We start from the raw sequence: 18,542 nt of genomic DNA, 5'->3' as shown, positions 1-18,542 counted from the left end.
AATAGGTTGGTCATTTAAATCTCAGTTACAACGGGCATGATGTACATTCATGCATGTATAAATACATATGTATGCGTGTGTAATATACATATATACATCATTTTGCTTAAATTACATTTTTGCAAAATAAATTTCACATGTACAGTGCCATGTGAAAATATTGCAATTGTATCAGTCTTAACAGCGTGCATTTAGGCTCAACGCCGTCCTGTTTTATCCGAACCGAACCACAGGGCGGAGACTTTACTCGAGCGATCCTCTCGCACGTCCCTCCCACAGAGGCGGGGCGTCCGGCGAGCAGCGAGTGTCAACAACATGCCGGAGTCTTCCGGAGAAACAGAAACTGAGAAAAAGCTGACAGGCAGACAACAAAGAGATCAAGGACCTCCTTCGTCTCATGAAATCGTGTCTTTGGTATCTCAGTTTGCAGATGATCACTTAGCACTCGTGCGGGTAGGAGTCTCTTTTGTGTGACGTCAAATTTATACATGGGAGTGCAGCGTAGCAATTCATTGCCAAATAGTGTGCGTGAGCCACGTGCATCTGCGATTAATCTGTCAGTGGGTATTAACATGAAATTGTATATCTGCATTTTCATCCAAGTTCCTCCCAAGCTATTCCTCCATGCGAAATGCTGTCAACGCCCTGACCAGATCATGTCAGGCTTCACCAGTGGTTCCAGGTGGTGTTTTTGATGCCCCTGTGTGTGTCACCGATACTTACTACTCAACTGGATCGAAGGTTGTGCCGTTATCTTGGCAACTTGAAACCCTTCATTTCTCTTTTGTCTCACACACAGAACATCAGCACAGGGTTGGCAGTTGCTGGTGTCATTGTAATTGCAAGGAGCATTAAACTGGTAAGATCATTAAGGTCCACATTGGGGTAAAGGGACCCTCCAATTAGAGACTCAGCTGCATTTTGGATTTAATGAAGATTTAATTTGGTTGCAAATTAATTACCTCCCTATTTAGTTTAAGGTTCAAATTTGACACTAATACTTTAATTGGAAACTCTGGATTATTGTGGTATATCACCATATATTCACTGTCTTAAATCCAACACCACTTATAACCACTTTATAATATTAGACTACTGTGTTTATGAAATTACATTTCAGACGGATGAGTCATTTAACGTGGCCTCTTAGCTGTCTCATTCCACCTCTTTAGGTCACCAAATTTCGAGCCGTGTCTGAGATTCCCGCTCGTTTCATTGAGAGCAATATCAGCCTTCGTGGGAAAGTTCATTCAATCACAGAGAGAGGACTTGAGGTGGAACATGTCCCAATTTATCTGCCAATCGTCTCTACGTTACTTTCAAAACACAAAGGTAAGGGTGTCCTTTGGGTGAAATCATGAAGGCAAGCACACATACACATAACACACACACACATATTTTACTGTTGGTATCATACCTTACACAAAGATAACCATAAAGTGTGTAATAAAATGGTCCCATCAGCACACTGCAGTTATTTAATTGCATCATCTTCTCATGAGTTAGAGTGACGGTTAATCTTGTTATCTGTGTTATTAAATTATTGTATTCACTGACCAACAACTTCATGTTGCTAATGCTTTATATAGAGTGCACCGTCAGCATGTTCGGTGTGAAGGACTCGCAGGAGCAGATTGTGGAGTTATTTCAATTATTACTTCTGTCCCACTTGACCTCCCACGTTGTTAAGATGGTTAGACCCATCGTTTGGGACTGTGGCTAAACACAAATATGATAACCTTGCATTTCTTTCATAGATGTGGCTGGTCTGTGGGACATTTTTCATATTGAGTCCTGGTCAAACAACAGCTGGGCCCAAAAATTGTGTATTTAAAACACAACCACCACACCAGTACTAACCAGGTTAATTATTTGTCTTGCTTAGTTAGGCAGTTACTCATATGAAGCTTAACTTTTCCAATATTAGACTACTATATGAAGGCCTACAGCTACTTTGTTTAGACTTTTTTTAGATGTGTCTTCTTTAACCGGCTCTATGAATCCCACCTCTAAGGATAATCCTATTTACAGTGTGCATGACTACAGATTAGCTATAGTTTAGTTTTTTTTGTAACACGTATGGTAAATGTTTCACGTCCTCTTTAGGCGGCGCCACGTCCCCGATGCTGGTGCATCTCGCAGGAGTGGAGTTGACTCCGGAGGGCAAAGTATGGCTGCACAAGAACTTGGCTCCTTCACAAACAGTCTGGCTAAAACTTATCAGCCGAGAAGACGACATGCTGCACTGTTTGGTGTCTCAAAGCGGGGTAAGTAAGTGAGTGAACGGGAGTTGACTCACTTAAAGTGCTCTTGTGTTCTTGTAGACATTTTTACTAAATGAACACCTGACGTGGGACTGATAGGTAATGCCTTTCTTTCTCCAGCTGGGGTCGATGTGGAGCTACTGTATGAACGAAGAGGTCCTCCGGCTCGGTCTGGCTCGCACCGCGCCCCTGGTCGGGGTCCTGCCGGACTCTCGTCTCTACTGGCGTCTCCTCAAACGGCTGCACAGGGCAGAGGTCAAAGCTGAGAAGAAGGGGCGGGGGCTGTGGCAGCGGGACAGCCTGTGGGAGAGGGCCTCCAAGGTTGTCAGGGCCAATGCTTTATTCAGACTGATGAGGAGGATGTTTGGGAAGAACAGTGAATGATGGTTCCAAGAGAGCTGTTTAATTAAAATGTGACAGGACATAATCTGCCTCAGTTATTCTGTATACCTGTGATGTATTGACACAAAGCATTTAACAATCTTACCACAGGCTTTAAAAAGTTCCATCTATCACTAATCTGTAATGTGTGATACATACGCTTATTAACGCTATGAAAACAACCTGATCTTACTGAGTTTACATGACTAACTACACCTGTTGCAATGGTTTGTGTTTTAGTTTTACTGAAAGTTTGAAATGATTAAAATGTATTGCAAACCTCTTTTGGCTTTCACTTACCCCACAGCCTCCTCCGTAACAGTCATGTGTGTGTGGAAGACAAACCGCTTATCCTGCACTCAGGGTCGCAGGGGGGCTGGAGTCCATCCCAGCCAACTTCGGGCGATAGACAGGGTACACCCTGGATTGGTCACCAGCCAATCGCAGGGCAACACAGAGACACACAACCATTCACACTCACATTCACACACCTACGGGCAATTTAAAGTCCCCAATTAACCTGATCCCCAGAGCATGTCTTTGGACTGTGGGAGGAAGCCGGAGAACCCGGAGAGAACCCACGCAGACACGGGGAGAACATGCAGACTCCACACAGAAAGGCCACTGGGCGGAATCGAACCCAGGACCTTCTTGCTGTGAGGCGACAGTGCTAACCACCACGCCACGTGCCGCCTTGTGGAAGACCCCATTTATCACAAATAGAAGGTGCGGTATGTTGATAGTGTTCAAAATGGAGAGGGGGGGATCCCTATCACTGTTGCTATAGAAACACCAAATGTGAAATACCAAGCTAGCCGAGGCTAAACTTTATGTGGCTGTTTTCAAACCCCACCGGGGGCCTGACATGTTGTGTATGCGTGGGGATCGTGACGCTCTATACAGAGAGGGCCCTTTTAGCTGCAACTCTTATCACGATATTTGATTACCAAAATAAAATAGGAAGAGCCTGTAAACTGTCTTGATTTGATCTAATTTTGAATATGAATGAAGAACAAACAATCGAGCCCTCTTGAAGAATAAGCCCCAAAGCAAATGCCCTGTATTTCTAGGATTTTCCCTCGTGTGGTTGTCATTATTGTTCGCACTACAAGCCCAGTGACCAAATTTGCACCTTGCTCTTCCATGTGCTGCGGATGCTATCAACGCTTCATCCATGCACAAAGGAGGAAGAGGAGGAGGTGGAGGATGAAGGCCTGCAAATGAAGGCAGACTGTAATGAGCGCCCTGCAGGGTGCAGGATGAGGGGGTCCCGATGCGTCGAGTGTGACCACCGGCCAGTCAATCCAATGGGTTTGAGGAGATTAGTGCAAAGGGGAGGAGGGTCGCAGGGGGTAGAGGGGGATTTTGGGTCCGAGCACAAAGACAGGAGAGGAGGAGTCACGGTGGAAGGGAAAGGCAGTGAAGGAAAGGGGATGGCAAGAGGGGGGTGGTGATGAATCAGCTCTCTTTTGTTGTGCAAATGTTACTAGCGACTGTTACTGGTGAGGAAGGCTTGTGATTGGTGGGCTGGTTTAAAATGTAAGGTGCAATTCAGGCTGATGGCTGTTGCTGCCAGACTTTGAACTCGCGCACAGGGAGGAGTTGGAGGGAAACCACGGGACAGATCGGAGGGGGAAGGAGGGGTAGAACATGTCTGAAGCTAAGGATCGCAGAGATTTAGTGATGTTTATTGAGGAGGTTTTAAAGTTGTCACTGTAGAAAAATGATGTGACCTTTTCTCGTAATGCAGATGCTTCATGTCATACTGCATGTTGTAAATTACTGAACAATTCTCCAAATAGAAGCTTGATTCAATCAACAAAAGATTAACGTCGACTATTTTGTTAGTGCACCAAGGTTGGATTAGGCGCTCTTGTTTCTTCATCATATTTCAAATACTACGCAGCAAAATGTTCAAATTAAAGTTTTTACAATCACAAAATCAACAGATCAAAAACTATTAACTGATAATGTCACTTACTGGTAAAAATGGGTTAATAATGACTGTGTCAGTGTTCAATTTCCATTTACATGAATGGAACAAGTCATTCTTCTCTTTATTTATTTTTTTCCTCTCGTTGGATGGAAGTCTGGATTAAATGAGTGATCCATCTCTTTGACCTCCGACCCCGCGGATCCGTTCCGGGTTCTTCCTCCCGCCGCTGTGCGCACACTGGTAGGACTCGTTTGAAAGGACACCGTGCTTGATGCAGCGGTGGCTGCTCACTACTTATCCCCACCAGTTAAGTTGTTGGGACTCTCTTACTTTCCTTGGAGCCGCGCTGCTGTGGACCATCGCACACTTACAACACGTCGGTAACAAGCGTCATGGGCGTGCAGCGCCTGAAGGACCACCGTCCCGGTGACTGTGGGGAATTATTGTGAGGAAGCTGACAACGTGGTTTCCAAATCTCAAACTGACCTGGCAGAAGTAAGTAAACATTTTATGATTGTTGTAAGACATAAAGACATTTCTTTAAGAACCCCCCGACATTATATCTCACTAGAGGCATTTGTCTAACTTAAAAACACTTTTTTCCTGGCACTTAACTGGCCACTTTTGTTGCTATGGCAATAGGCATACAGTTAACTGTCACTTTAAATGTATTGTTGGCAGGATGCTGTATATCATATCCAAGCCAATGTGCACCTGTAAGGCTGCGCTTACAGCTCTGTAATATAGAATCTCAAGACATTAAGTTATCATCTTTATTGCACCACTCCAGGTGAGCAAATAAGGCTTTTTATTCTACTAAAATCAATAATTAAGATGTGCGATTGATTAAGAATTTTCTGCTGCATGCATTTCACGTGTTGGTGCTCATTCCCATTGTGCTTTAACAACTGATTTGCACCAGGACAGCATAACAAAGGCCTTTATTTAACTCAGCCGGCAGCCATCGAAGAGAGAAAGAGATGGGGCAATCCCCCCCGTCCGAGAGCAGGGTCCTTGGAGATTTTTTGATTTGATTTGAGTGCTTGTGTGTAGCTGCCCGGGTGTGAAAGACAAAGAGATTTAAAGAGACAGAGATCTGGTGTGACACTAATTGCACCCCCCCCCCCCCCCCCCCCAAAAAAAACCCAGAGGTGACTCTCCATCATTGCTCTTGCCTGATAAACCTTACAGAATGTTGTCATACAAGGAGGGTCATTGTCAGGCCCAGTTGTTGAAACGATACAGGCATAAAGGCCTGAGATCCAATCTCACGTAACTACTTTTGTTCCTGCAGTTTGCAGTTGTTGATGGAACTTTCCCAAGAAATGAAGCTGATATTTGATTTCACCTGCTGTCACTATAAACAGTTGCTGTTAGAGTCTGTGTGGCTATGCATGTGTGCAAGAACGCATGAGCCACAAAGTGACTTCCTTGTTATTATGTGACTAGAAGCATTGTGAACAGTGTATCGGCTTGCTGGTGTAGGGTTGTATGAGTAGTAACATGACTCTTGGGTGGGTGCTGTGATGCCGCATGAATATTTGATGATTTTTGGCGGAAAAGAAAGGAAGACTGAGGGACTGAAGTTTGAGTCTAAAACCTGAACGTAAAAGGTAATGGATTGGGAGCAGAGGGAGAGATTTACAGCATTTACCAGCGTCTGTTGACCGCCTCGGATAGCCCCAGTGCCCCCTCATAACAAATGTGAACCCTCGGTAACCTCTCTGCCTCCACGTTCACTCTCTTTCCTTATCAGTTCGAAGGCTCTAAGAAACAGCAGAGACTGGACGACTTAGATTCTAATTGTGAGGATTTTCAGCCGTCTTCGGTCAGATTTTACCATGGACTTTTCCTATTTTTCAGATATTGCATCATTAAGGTCCTTTGACCTCTAGTGCCCTTTACACCCTTTCATTTGGTGTATCAAGGAGTTAGTGAGAAGATTTTGAAAAAAAGCCATTAACATCCCAAGATTGCCTGCTCTCTCTTCTGAAAACTGCTTACCAAGCACTTACAAGCTTCTCATTGACTCTGTGGAACACCAAAGTGTTGCACTGGCCAAATCATGTAAGGATCCTCATCTGGCCCCGGTGACTTTTAATAGAAGGGAGATATATAGGAAGCATCATAACAGTGTTGGATACACGCCTCTGCTTGTGGTTTATTCAAATGCATAACCAATGAGATGGTTGCAGATGTCGAAATAAATCTTTTTTGTTATTGTCTTGAATAATGTTTACTAATCACTGAGCATTCATGGTAGCCGGTCACATAAAAACGAATAAGCATTGTTTGTCTCATTATTCATGTTTTTTAGCAATATGGGTTGACAGATGCTGGTCTGTTGAGCCATGCAGGAGAGGGTCATTTTTACGAATCAACATGCTTAAATCAGGAGTTATTTGTTCCATGGGCCATGAACATTAAACAGCCCTTTAAAATGTGGTTAGGATTTAATACTGAGTCTTATGTTCATGGTTGTGATAAATTGATACCTCTTGCAAATAAATAAATAAATAAAATAAATACCGCAAAGTACGGTAACCAGGGTGATACATTTGAATAAAATCAGGGATCCACAATCTACAAAATTTGCTTGGCTATATTATTATTATTATCATATTTGCCTCTAACAAAAATGTATTTTCAGTAGTGGCAAAGCAGTGCTCTGAATAGTTGAATTCCCAAATAGTACCCCTTTATTTAAATGTATAGACCACTGCCTCAGTCTTCTCAAATGCTGCATCCCTAGATTTCGTTTCATTTATTATATATTTTTTCATTTATATCTGTAACAACAAAACTTTAACTTGGGGGCATCCTCGGCCTACTTCCTGTCGAGGCCTGGCATAGAGTAACTCATCAAGCAGTCTGGCAGTGAGACATTTATTTATTAGTAGCGTTCCCCCCAGTAGCCTGATAGTCTGCAAAGAGCAGACTGCATTCCCCTGAGGTTTGGGCCCCTTTTGTTACTGGTGTCACACACAGCAACAAGAGCAAAGTGGTTTTACTATCTCAGCTTCGGCCAGGTTAGCTTAGCATTAAGAATGGAAACAGTGGAAAATAGCTCCAATGGCTTGATCCAAAGTTAACAAAATCAGCACCCCTTAAGCTCATGTTAGTTATTAGTTTCATTTTGGGATCTGGTAGTTGCATTTTATTGCTAACTTGTTGCATTTTATTGCTGTCTTGTTGTTTCCCCCTACTTCTATGCTAAGCTAGGCTAACAAGCTGGTGACTGATTCATATTTAGTGGACATGTGACTAGTATCAATCTTCCCATCTACTGTAACCTTTGGCAACATTGTGCATTTCTCAAAATACAATACTGATGATCATACTTGGCCTTTCCTGGTGGATACCGACAATTATGTAAATACGTAGTCATTTCTTTTGGTTCGGATATTACCATTTTTGCACATTCTGGTAACTTCTTTTCTGCCACACGACTTCAGTGTTTGTAGTGAATAAATATAACCTAGATGTACCTGATATTTCATTAAAGCTGCTCAAACCGTTTCTCTCATCTACCCTGACTCCTATATCCACTATATGGGCTCTGTTATGAAAACAAACAGTAATTTAGAAATGGGATTCTGTTATCAAGCAGTAAGTCACAAGGGCCTTCCTCTACTGTGATTCACAGTCAGCCCATTGTGAGCATAAGGTGGGGTAGAGTTTAATGACTGCGAGAATAAAGAATCTTATTACTTCATGCTTGTACCATGAAGAGAACGTTTTATAGCTATATGTAAGTATATGAAAATTATGATATTAGGTCAAAGTTACCAAAGCCCCACCAAAGGCAAAAGCCTTACATTGTCTAATTTACAACTATAGTAAGCGAGCAGATTACACAACAAACTACACTTGTACAACAATGCATGCGCTAAATGTCTGCTAGAGTTCAACCATATTGACAGAATGAGTGGGTCCTAGTCCATATTGTCTGTCATAAACATCACAGACAGAACAGGCTTCCGTCTTTCAAAGAGCGGCGGTGAAAGGGTCACAGGAAAGTACTTTCAAGTCAAAGAAAATCCACCCGTGAACTCTACGTGTTCCACCAGATAGTCACCTCCACTCGGGTCAGCCGGCACCAGACGGCAATAACTGTCTCAGAGGCTCCGAGCCTTTCCGGATCCAAACATCTCCTGTGTGTGTGTGTGTGTGTGTGTGTGTGTGGATGCAGTAAACCAGAGAATGACAGATGAGCAACAGGTGGGGAAACACTCAGCAGTCAAACTGCCAGTAGGCAGGAATGAGAGGTGATCAGAAGGAAATTGGGAATCTTCTATATCTCCTAAAATGAGAAGCCCCCTCAAAGTCTCTCTGTGCAGAAATGAAGCATTATTTTTGCTTCTCTTTTGAGATGTAGTATCGTTCCGCCTGTAAACCACTTTCTTTGTTTTCATTTTGCATCTTGGATTTTTTCACTTAGAGTTGGCGGAGTTGGCTCACAGCACAAGACACCACGTTTATTTCTTTATTTATACATGATATAACACATATAATAAATTATCTTTTAGATGCATTCAATTCCCCAAACAAGTTTGAAATCACAGTTAAACTCCCTTCTCCTCTACAGGTTCTCCAACATGAGCTCCTGGGTTGTGAGCAGGAAAGGAGAGCCGCAGTACCGCCGGCATTTCCTGACAGACAACAGCACCTTTCATGGTAAATACAGTATAAGAACACACCCACACGTTAATAGCTAAACCTATTCCCGATCACGTGCAAATGAACGGGCAGACGTTTATTCTCTGAGAAGTGCACGTCACAGGAATGAACAGTAGAGGGAGACCGGCCCCCGTTATTGTGCCTCAGACACCTCCGACAGTGCCGACAGTAGAGTCAAGAATCGGCCCCGTGGCATCAATCAAACCTCATTTATGGTACACACTTCAAACCTCTGACACGACTGAAAATCGCTCAACAAGACTTCCTTCTAGGATGTGGATTTGACTATACAGAAAAATGTGCTTTGAAATGTATGGTTATCCTCACGTGTGATTACAGTTGATTACTCATGTACAAGAAGATTCTCGTGCTGTATACTGCATGTTTGCACGCCTCAGTGTGAGTAACCTGACGCATGCATAGCTGCTATATGTTATATGATTCTAACCCCGGTGTTTCTTGTTATACTCAAAGCTGACATTAATCCGGACATTAATTTGATCATGAGTATGGAGGCAGCCAGGCTGCACTCACTGACAGATCCACCCGACAAATCCTGAATTGACCTCGGCTCTTAGTCTGCCTTTGCCGTCACACCTTCAGCAGACAGACCCCCTAAAGCCTCACCTTGACTCACGATAGCTGCACCAGCCTCAACCCTCTCCTATAAAGCCTATTCTGATGCCAATCAATAGATTTACGCTGTACTAAAGGCATAAAGGGAGTAGAAATGGAGCATAGAAAGAATACATTGTGTGTAGTCTCTTCACCAAAGCTTAAGATCCATGTCTGCACACCGTCTTGTTTCCTCTCAGTTTGCCCTTTACTGTCACACAGAACACTAGAAAACATCTGGCCTGCCTCTTTTCCTCTCTACTTTCCACATGAAATGGCTTCATCCCGCCTCTTTCTCTTCCTCCCGGTTGTTTCCATTCTTTTGCAAATGGCACATTGGCTGATGGTTTTTGTTTGGACATGGCTCATAAATCAGTGTGAGAAGGAGGTTTTAGGGAAGAGGGTGGAGGGTGCGTCTGTCAGGTGTAAATGAAAAGGGCTTTAATTCACAGCGAGCAATCACTGGAAAGCCTCGTGTGCACGAGGAAAACACACGCGCGTGCACACACACACACACACACATACACACACTAGCAGCATCGAACTGAGGCTGATATGTCGTTTTGTTCATCCAAAAATAATCTATCGATTTGGTAACCTCTGCCTGTGTGAGAGAGGGTGTTTGTGCGTGCGTGTGCGTGCGTGCGTGCGTGCGTGCTCGCGGGAGGTCACTTCATAATTGTCTCCCGCATTCCGAAATGAAATGGATTTAACGTGGACCAGTGAGCAAGATTAATCTGGGGAGCACTAAATTCACCGAAACTTGGGAAGGAATCAAGGATGCGCTTGGACACGCGCTCAGAAAGTTTTAGACTAAAGGCGCGCGCTCTTGGTGCCTCTTTGGAGACAGGGCCCGGCGCACCGCAGAGCAACCCCGCGCATTCCGTCTTTTACCGCCGCATCTTTTTAGGAAGCACAAAACAAGAGACACGAGAGCGTAAAGGGGGTCATGGCGCTGACATCCGTGCCAAATGGCAACTGCTTAGGATCAACTCCCATTGTTGGCTGATCAAAAAATAAACAAACAAATGCACACAAAAGAATGTGACACCACTTTGGTTCGGTGGTAATTCAGCTGGACCATGCAGAGCAGCTGAAATGCCCCCAAAATGAACATCTCCGGCGGGTTAAGGCACTGCTCCGCGCGCCATCATTCCCTCCGTCTCATTCCACGCATCGGCTAGTCTCTCGCTTATTAACAGCCACCCCGCGTTGGTCCAACGAGGAATGCGTGTGTGAGAAATGGGCTTATTTATTATTTTATTTTTTCGCCTGGTGTGTTGCGGCTGCTGAGCGGAGAGGATGAGCGCGCAGGCTTGATGGTTTGTGAACTCACTCCACAGATCGCAGGCAGGAGGCGGATGTCGAGGAGCGGCGTGCTTCTGGGCTCGTTTGTCGAACAGTAAAAGTGACACTTCGTTAATATGGCGCATTTTCACGCGGGCGTCCAGTCATCATCACGGAGTGATGGACGCGTCGGGCATGGCTCGCTCGTTTTTCCGAGTCGCTGCAATTAGGGGATAAACATCATGTCCAAAACGCATGGAGGAACCTTGTGAGATAAGCAACTCGACTCCTAAATGGCAGAACTTGAAGTTTGCAGAAATCTCAGTTTGGAGAAGGGTAAGTTAGAATTTAATTTAAGTTAGAATCAAGCCTTTTCCCCGTTTTGATATTTCCGGTCTTCCAGTCACATATGGAGAGCAATGCTGTGCGGGGCGCGCATTCCTCCAGATGCCCAGTAGCCTATGTTTTGCAAGCTGAAGCCCCATGCGTTATTTCTCCATTGCGTTTGTGGAAAACGACACCCCCCTCATTTCAAACTATAGATTAATTGAGGATTGTCGATTAACATTAAGTCTATATTCTGTAATGCTTATAATACTAATGTTTTTCGAAATTTGTGGGTACACAATGTGCAAATTATGTTTAAAAAAACACGTTTTACATGAATTTGATTTAGAAACTGCTTTTGTCAGTTTTATATGAAAGCTCTTGATGAACTGCACCACTGGAGCAGCGGGAAACTGTCCCTCAGAATGCCCGTTTGTTCTGGTCAGTAGGGGGCAGAAAAGCCTCTCACTCTGTTGATCTGATTAGACTCTGCCCTCAGATACTGTAGCAGCACATAGGTGTGTGTGGGGGGGTCCTTCTCTCTTGTATACCATTCCGCATCCCACACGGTGGTCACAGAACCCTCTGAGATGTTTACGGGTTGAGGCGCTGCGGCGCCCTGGGAGAGAAGCTGCCTGCTGACAGACCACATAGCATTGCCACATGCCAAGACTCAGTAACAGAAGCCGACTGTTTTGTGACATCGGCATCAGCCAAAATAGGAACCCCTTGAAACCCACGCGGGGGCTTTGTTGAGCACCACACACTCTGACAGAGCTTCGGGTGGAGCTTTGATGACAAAATTGAAGTCCAATCGGTCCCCTGGCTATTAGTGTCAAAAATATGCCGCATCCCTTGCACTTAAAAAGCAGGATGTGTCCAGCCGTCGGTCTTCACCCCTCCAGCGCAGAGATCTATTTGAGCATTGTGCTGTGAGAGGGAGGGTCCTGCTTTCATCAATGGCCAAAAGGGCTGCCTCTTAATTCATTATAGCAACACAGAAGACGAGTCCTTGCTGAGAGAGAGCGAGAATGATGAAGGGAGGCATGTTTGGAGGCACATGGATGGCTGCTAATTTCCTCCACATGAGGAAATAGCTTTTCCATGTGAAATGTGAAAATCCTCATGTGTCGCCCCTGTACAGATGATGATGATGATGAATCGCAGCATGCGCCCCCCCTTTTGTCTCTGCCTCTTCCTTTCTGTCGCTCCAGGGCAGAGAAACAGCTAACTGACACCAAGGGAGGAAAACACTCTCATCTTTTCAGCTCTCCTCCTCTTTTTTTTCCCCTCCTTTTTGTTCCTCTCCTAAACATTTCATTGTCACCAGTTTTTTGAAGACGTAATGTACCAAAACACAGGTACTGCATGTCAAATAGCTGCTGAGTTGTGACAGATGTCAGATTGAGGGACATTTCTCAAAGCTGAGGTAGTACCAGCGTTTTTCAATGATCACTACTCTCTTTTAGAATTATGTTATAGAACTGGTGCTGAATCCCATGTTGTAATTAATCATTTTAGACAATACTCTACCTCTGCCACCCCCCCCGGCTGCATCCAGTTTAGACAAAATATTGAATTGTCCATCGTCTATCATCTAACGCAACTCCTTGTGTATACTTAGAGCTGAAACACAACATTTTGTATTTCATTTTACTGACATAGAGTTACTGTTTTTACCTGCCACTTGACTTGGCCAATGTCACCTCACATTTGTGTTTGCATCAAGTGGTGAATGTGGAACATCAACTACAAAACCACAGGGAGGCTGTCGTCTCTAAAAGGCGGCACGGCACGTCTACGGATACAGTATTCTGGTGTATACGCCAGGAATAAGAAGCTAATTATACCTGACCACTGGCTTTTATTTCATTCACCTCTGTTCCCTCAGCAGCTTATAAGGTACTGGAAGCTTGGTGCACTTGCAGAAAACCAGGGGATGCAGCTTGTCTCCTACATTTATCGCAGTTTGCACGTGAGTATCGCTGCTGTAGATACTGTATCTCAATCCAGTCTCAGTCACACAGGCTGGTTTAGGAATCCATCCTCCCCACATGCACACTCACTCTCACACGCACTCATGCAGTCTCTCTCTCTCACACACTCACACACACACACTAACAAAACACTCCGGCTTCTGTTCCCTCCTTTGATGTCTGTGCTCAACTCTGGCACTCTGGGAGCCCCGGGTAGCATCCCTGGTGAATGCATTATCATGCCGTAGTTATTATGAGTTTATTTTCATTCCGTTGTTGCTCTGGACCCTCTGCCCCCCCCCCCCCTGAGGGGACCTGGGAACCCATTTGTAGCATTGGCCGGGTTGAGCGAAGCCCCGGGTGCTCTTAATTAGAAGAATTGAGCGACTGTGATAACAGTATGTGCGCTTTCCCTCTTTTTCCTTTGATTTCCCTGTGTATCCTAACCTTTTTTTTGTTGCTAATAAGAGGATACACACCCCAAATATGTCTGACTAATTCTATGCAGGCATTACGTAATTAGTTGGCGTAAAAATGTATTTCCATCTGAATATTTTAAGACTCACTAACAAATAATCCGCTGTAGAATGCGAAGAGATGTTGACATTCATAAACTGTCATTTTCATCGTCACGGATTAACTGTTATTATTGTTTCTCATAACAGCTGTTTATCAGAGCCACTAAGAAATTCATGTTATTCGTGATATCTGGGGTGTATTAGTTGGTAGAATTAAATGAACGTATGATTAAAAGGAAAACAAACAACCCTGAAAACCAATTTGGTCTTTGGCAATGATAAGGTGTTACCTTGTTGCTGTTTAGCAGGTGAAAAACCAGCTACGGCTGCATGGTGTTCTTTTTTATTTATTTATCGAAAAGCAAATAATAAACCGGTTATGGAGCTTAAACGGAAAGCCAGGAGATCAAAGCTAATACAATGACATTTTTACAGACATAGATGTCTGTAAAATCCCTCCAATATTTGTCCCAGTTATATTTTGTTTCGGTAATCTGGTTCAGAAGGAACTGACTGCTGATAGCGGTGCCACATGAGAAAATGCTCAAATGGATCACAATGGAATCCCATCCTGAACAACCGGTGCTCCTTATTGGGCAGCATTACAGTTGCCAGGAACCATGTTGATCACGTGAGACAACATGAAATGTTCCTGTATTCGTGCTCTTCTTGCTGTATTCTCTTCTTGATGCCTCCAGCTGTGCCTGAATTGCTGATTCGGTTAATCATTCCCTTATCTATTCGCATCTTCAATATAGCTCGTCATTGAGCCCCTTTTTTTTCCAGAAAAATGAAGCTACTTGAGTATTCAGTCAAATGACATTCTCTTTTTTTTAATCGTGTTTCGTTTTTCCTAAAAAAATGGTCCGTTTCTGTTTTGGTGGTCCAGTACCTGGAGCGACCGTGGCGCGTGGAATAGGGAGGGTGCGAGGCTGGTGCTCCACGTCCCATGTCCCAAGTGTCCCTGAGCAAGACACCCAAGCCCTGACTGCTGGCCGGGCAGCACGCTGCTCCCACTGTGCGGGTTAAATGCAATGAAAGTCGCTTTGGATAAAAGCGTCAGCTAAATGACTTGTAATGTATTAAAATATCATTGTCCTCCGTGCAGTGAAAAGTGGACACACAGGACTTCCCCCTCAGTAGGACTAAGCCTGTGTGAGCCTGTGTGAAATAGAAGAGCGTTTAGTTCACGACGGACAGATGGACCGCACACACACACACACACCCATTAACTCAACCCATTAACTCTTACTCGTAGTAATGCATTATCACAAATGTTATATCATCGTTCTTATCCCCACTGGTTGACCTCAATGAACTCTGCTGCGGAGACACACATCTGTCGCGCTCCACTCGTCATAATCGCACCACAAACTACACAAAAATGAGTTTTTGAATGGTGGATTTGAGTGTGTTGATCAGGGCAGCGTGTCGGCAGCACGTCTTCTGAGAGATCAGAGAGAGGTGGATGGGAAGAGCAGGAAGGGGGCGTGGGGAACAGACGTCCGTTGAAGGTGCCGCCACAGATCAGAGGACGATGGACAGCAGGGTGTTGGGGTGATTACCTGTAGTCTGGATCGTGGCGTCTTTCTGTCCGATTGCCGATTTGGAGCGTCTGTCGAGTCCGACTTGAGGAAAACCGAAAGCGTTTTTCTTCCGGTGGAGTGTATTGCCCACTGGGACCGAGCAGAGGAGGACTCTTCTTTTCCGCAGAGACAATGGAGGAAAAAAGTTTTGGTCCCACTGCATTATTTTCTAATAAAGTTCGATCTCCTTTTATTCACGGTCCGTCCGTGTTAACAGTCGCGACTCTCCTGGCGCGTAACGTCTACCATATTGGTGGCACTCTGGCTGTGCCACAGAAATGCAGGCTTACACAAATTGGTAAGTGTGTGTGTGTGTGTTTGTGATTCTAGACGCTAAAACTCAGTTAACCTGGAGGAAACACATTCAACTAACTAATAGGTTGTTTTTTCCGCTTCTTAATACTGAAATTGTAAAATTCGTATTCTGCCGGATGTTTCCTACTGACTAAGTGTGTGTGTTGCATAATGAACATTCTGCTTGTTGAAATGAGCGCATGTTTATGTATCAGAACATCCCGAGGACAATCAAACTGCTCACTTTTGGCCTCCGTGCCTTTGAACTTGTAGCGCTCGTCTTGATGGGATGTTGCTCAAGCAGGAGAACATTTGTCTTGTGTGTTGATTTTGCTGCGTTTTTTTTTTTTACCACCTTTCACAGCAATCATTTTGTGTAAATGTAATAAATGTTTGTCCTGTGTGTGTAGTCAACCAAAACTGGATCGCATTTTGATTTAAACTTCAGGACACAAAACAAACCTTCAGGTCATGAGAGCTACCGGAGCATTGAGTGACGAATTACCATAACATGCCTACATTCAGACCCTTTTATCTTGGTTTGATTGCCCTGTTTGGGTTTCATCAACAGGCCGACTGGCTCGGGCAGTTCTAGGGTTGGCGCCTTGTGTCACATGAATAGTGCATGAAGGATCAGGCAGATGCTGCTGAATATGAATTTATGTAAATCTTCGGTGGTCCATTGGAGTCATCCACCTCTGACCAGATCTTAATGAAGATATCCGGAAGAGCTGTTCAAGAATTAAAATATTACTCCTGACTGATAATTAACTCGAATAATAGTCCGAAGGCTACAAAGGTCTCCCAGAGGAATCTCTCACCGTCATCTCATCCTGTTGAGATTGGAAATGACGGTTTGGACTGAAAATGAAGGACCGCTGTGGAGGCTGTTGTTTACCGTCCCGGCCTCACCGCTGTTGTTTGGATCTAAGGGAGGACGGCTTTGTTCATCAGGTTATCACAGAGTCGTCCCCATCACCCCCATTAAAATATGTTTGAATTGCCTGGGCCTCTGTGTCAAGACAAAGCTTTGATGTGCTCCACTCTGCTCTGCATCCGCAGAGGTGATGAGTTCAGGCACAGGAGCACGAATGTTCACATCAAGACAAACCCACAGAGAACGAAAACTATGTGTCGCTCAAAAGAAATAGGAACCGAAAGGTTGAGGTGGGACGGGAAAAAAAAAGATGTTTGCATGTTTTTTTCTCTTATTAAATTCCAGTTTTTTTGCTACTTTGCTTGTTTGTGTTTACTGTGAGGTTGCAGGGAGCAAACGGCCAAAGCAGAGATGCTGTGACCACCCATGGAAAAGCACAAGGAGTCATAACCTGCATGTAAGTGCTAGGTGGCCCTCAAAAGACATTAAATCCGTATATGTCAAAACAAGATATCAGAATTACGAGTTTAACTAAACTGTGGTGTATTTAAGTCCTCACGCTCAGGTGGTTTGAGCGTTAGTGCTCGAGATGGGCACTCACTGATCCTTTGATTCAGCCATCGCTGCTCTTTTAAGAGCCACATCAGTTCTCATCTTGATCTTACCAGGCAGCTCCCCTCGCTCTCTTAGCCGGATATCAATCCTGCTGTCACTTCTCCTGGGGTCTCTTGCTTTGCCACCTTCATCCTCAATAGGTTTGAGGTTTGACTTTTCACGGTTGTTATCGTAGCTGATGGAGAGTAAAGTGGCTGAAGAGTGCCTGCAAAAACGTCAAGGAGTAACAAAGACAGATATACCACTGGAAAAGAGAAAGTAAAACCGGTAGTATTCTTTGCTTTCAACACAATGAAACATACTATTGATACCTTTCATGTGTCAATCCCCTACTTTTGGAGAGAAGTTCATACTGGCTGTTGAGCTGGATGGAAATAAAGCAGACCTCGATATTCCCTTTCAGAGATTTCTTGTGAAATATTTCTGAGTGTCTTTTGGATTTTCAATGATTTATACTCAATTGGAATTGTGGGAGAATGTGCATGTACTCTCTGGTGATGGCAAACAACACGTTTTCGCTTTGGCCCTGAATTATGTTGAAACGTATGTAAGCACGAAAAAAATGATTTAGGTTTGCCGATCCCCTGAAGAACCTGCTTGAGCACAGGATGAGGACGTAATCAATACTACAGTGAACCCATATTTGACAAGGACCTTGGAGGCTGTGAATCTCAGAAGGAGCTACATGAGATAAATACATTCAAAACAATCTATTTCTTGGTTCTAATTCATTATCTTTGCCGCAGTCTGCAGTGTCTCATTATTTTCTGCAGCTCTGAAGAGTTTTAATTCTATACAATACTTACCAAAGTGAGCAGTTTTTTATTGATTCCTACAATGTGCTAATTGATTAAATAATGACTATGATAAAAGCTTAAGAGACAAAGTTACCGTTAATCTCAACATTAAATGTATACTGTAATACAGCATTATCTATACTCTTCTCCAGTATTGTCATTATCAGCCTCTTTTAGCTTCACATCCTTTTTTCTTATATCAATGGATATTATGCACATTTGGCTCATGTTTTTCCTGACTATCACCTGCGAAACCTTTTATTTGTTTATTGTCTATGATCATTACAAGTGAAACAGACAGCAGCTTCAAATTGAGATTTTCCATGGGTGCTGCTAATGAGGCTTTAAACTAGACTATGCAATATTTTCACACTAGAAAAATGGTTTAA

General features: G+C 43.9%; 2 protein-coding genes across 12 annotated transcripts in view; both read left to right on the top strand.

The window, feature by feature from the left end:
• The first annotated feature begins 236 nt into the window (after window positions 1–236).
• c18h3orf33 (c18h3orf33 homolog (H. sapiens)) lies at window positions 237–2,928 on the top strand. 4 transcript variants are annotated; one of them, XM_040191080.2, is made up of 6 exons: window positions 239–453; window positions 604–702; window positions 800–859; window positions 1,173–1,332; window positions 2,107–2,267; window positions 2,385–2,928. In XM_040191080.2, the coding sequence occupies exons 1-6, from the start codon at window positions 316–318 to the stop codon at window positions 2,646–2,648; spliced, it is 882 nt and encodes a 293-aa protein (XP_040047014.1). In that variant the 5' UTR covers window positions 239–315; the 3' UTR covers window positions 2,649–2,928. The 4 variants fall into 4 exon arrangements, with proteins under 4 accessions (XP_040047024.1, XP_040047014.1, XP_040047032.1 ...); XM_040191090.2 differs by lacking the exon at window positions 604–702 and having other exon boundaries at window positions 237–453; XM_078098456.1 differs by having other exon boundaries at window positions 286–453; window positions 604–859.
• Window positions 2,929–4,780: 1,852 nt separating this feature from the next.
• plch1 (phospholipase C, eta 1) overlaps window positions 4,781–18,542 on the top strand; it is a 44,725-nt gene continuing 30,963 nt past the window's right edge. For 2 of the 8 annotated variants that reach the window (XM_040180385.2, XM_078098454.1), the window contains exons 1-2: window positions 4,781–5,076; window positions 9,170–9,258. In XM_040180385.2, the coding sequence (XP_040036319.2) occupies window positions 9,180–9,258 (79 nt within the window). In that variant the 5' untranslated portion in view covers window positions 4,781–5,076; window positions 9,170–9,179. Of the gene's footprint in view, window positions 5,077–9,169; window positions 9,259–11,023; window positions 11,500–17,135; window positions 17,199–18,542 lie in introns of those variants that run through there. The other 6 variants (XM_078098453.1, XM_040180403.2, XM_078098452.1 and 3 more) reach the window with 5 other exon arrangements.

The sequence above is a fragment of the Gasterosteus aculeatus genome, chromosome 1 (genome assembly GCF_964276395.1).
Source record: "Gasterosteus aculeatus chromosome 1, fGasAcu3.hap1.1, whole genome shotgun sequence".
NCBI classification, from domain to species: domain Eukaryota; kingdom Metazoa; phylum Chordata; class Actinopteri; order Perciformes; family Gasterosteidae; genus Gasterosteus; species Gasterosteus aculeatus.
This window is presented reverse-complemented; position numbering and strand designations above follow the sequence as displayed.

Excerpts from the sequence above, each read along its gene's own strand:
- c18h3orf33 (XM_040191080.2), top strand. The coding sequence starts at position 316 with ATGCCGGAGTCTTCCGGAGAAACAGAAACTGAGAAAAAGCTGACAGGC. Across the intron at positions 860-1,172 it reads TTGCAAGGAGCATTAAACTG|GTCACCAAATTTCGAGCCGT; the intron begins GTAAGATCATTA and ends CCACCTCTTTAG. Across the intron at positions 2,268-2,384 it reads GTTTGGTGTCTCAAAGCGGG|CTGGGGTCGATGTGGAGCTA; the intron begins GTAAGTAAGTGA and ends TTCTTTCTCCAG.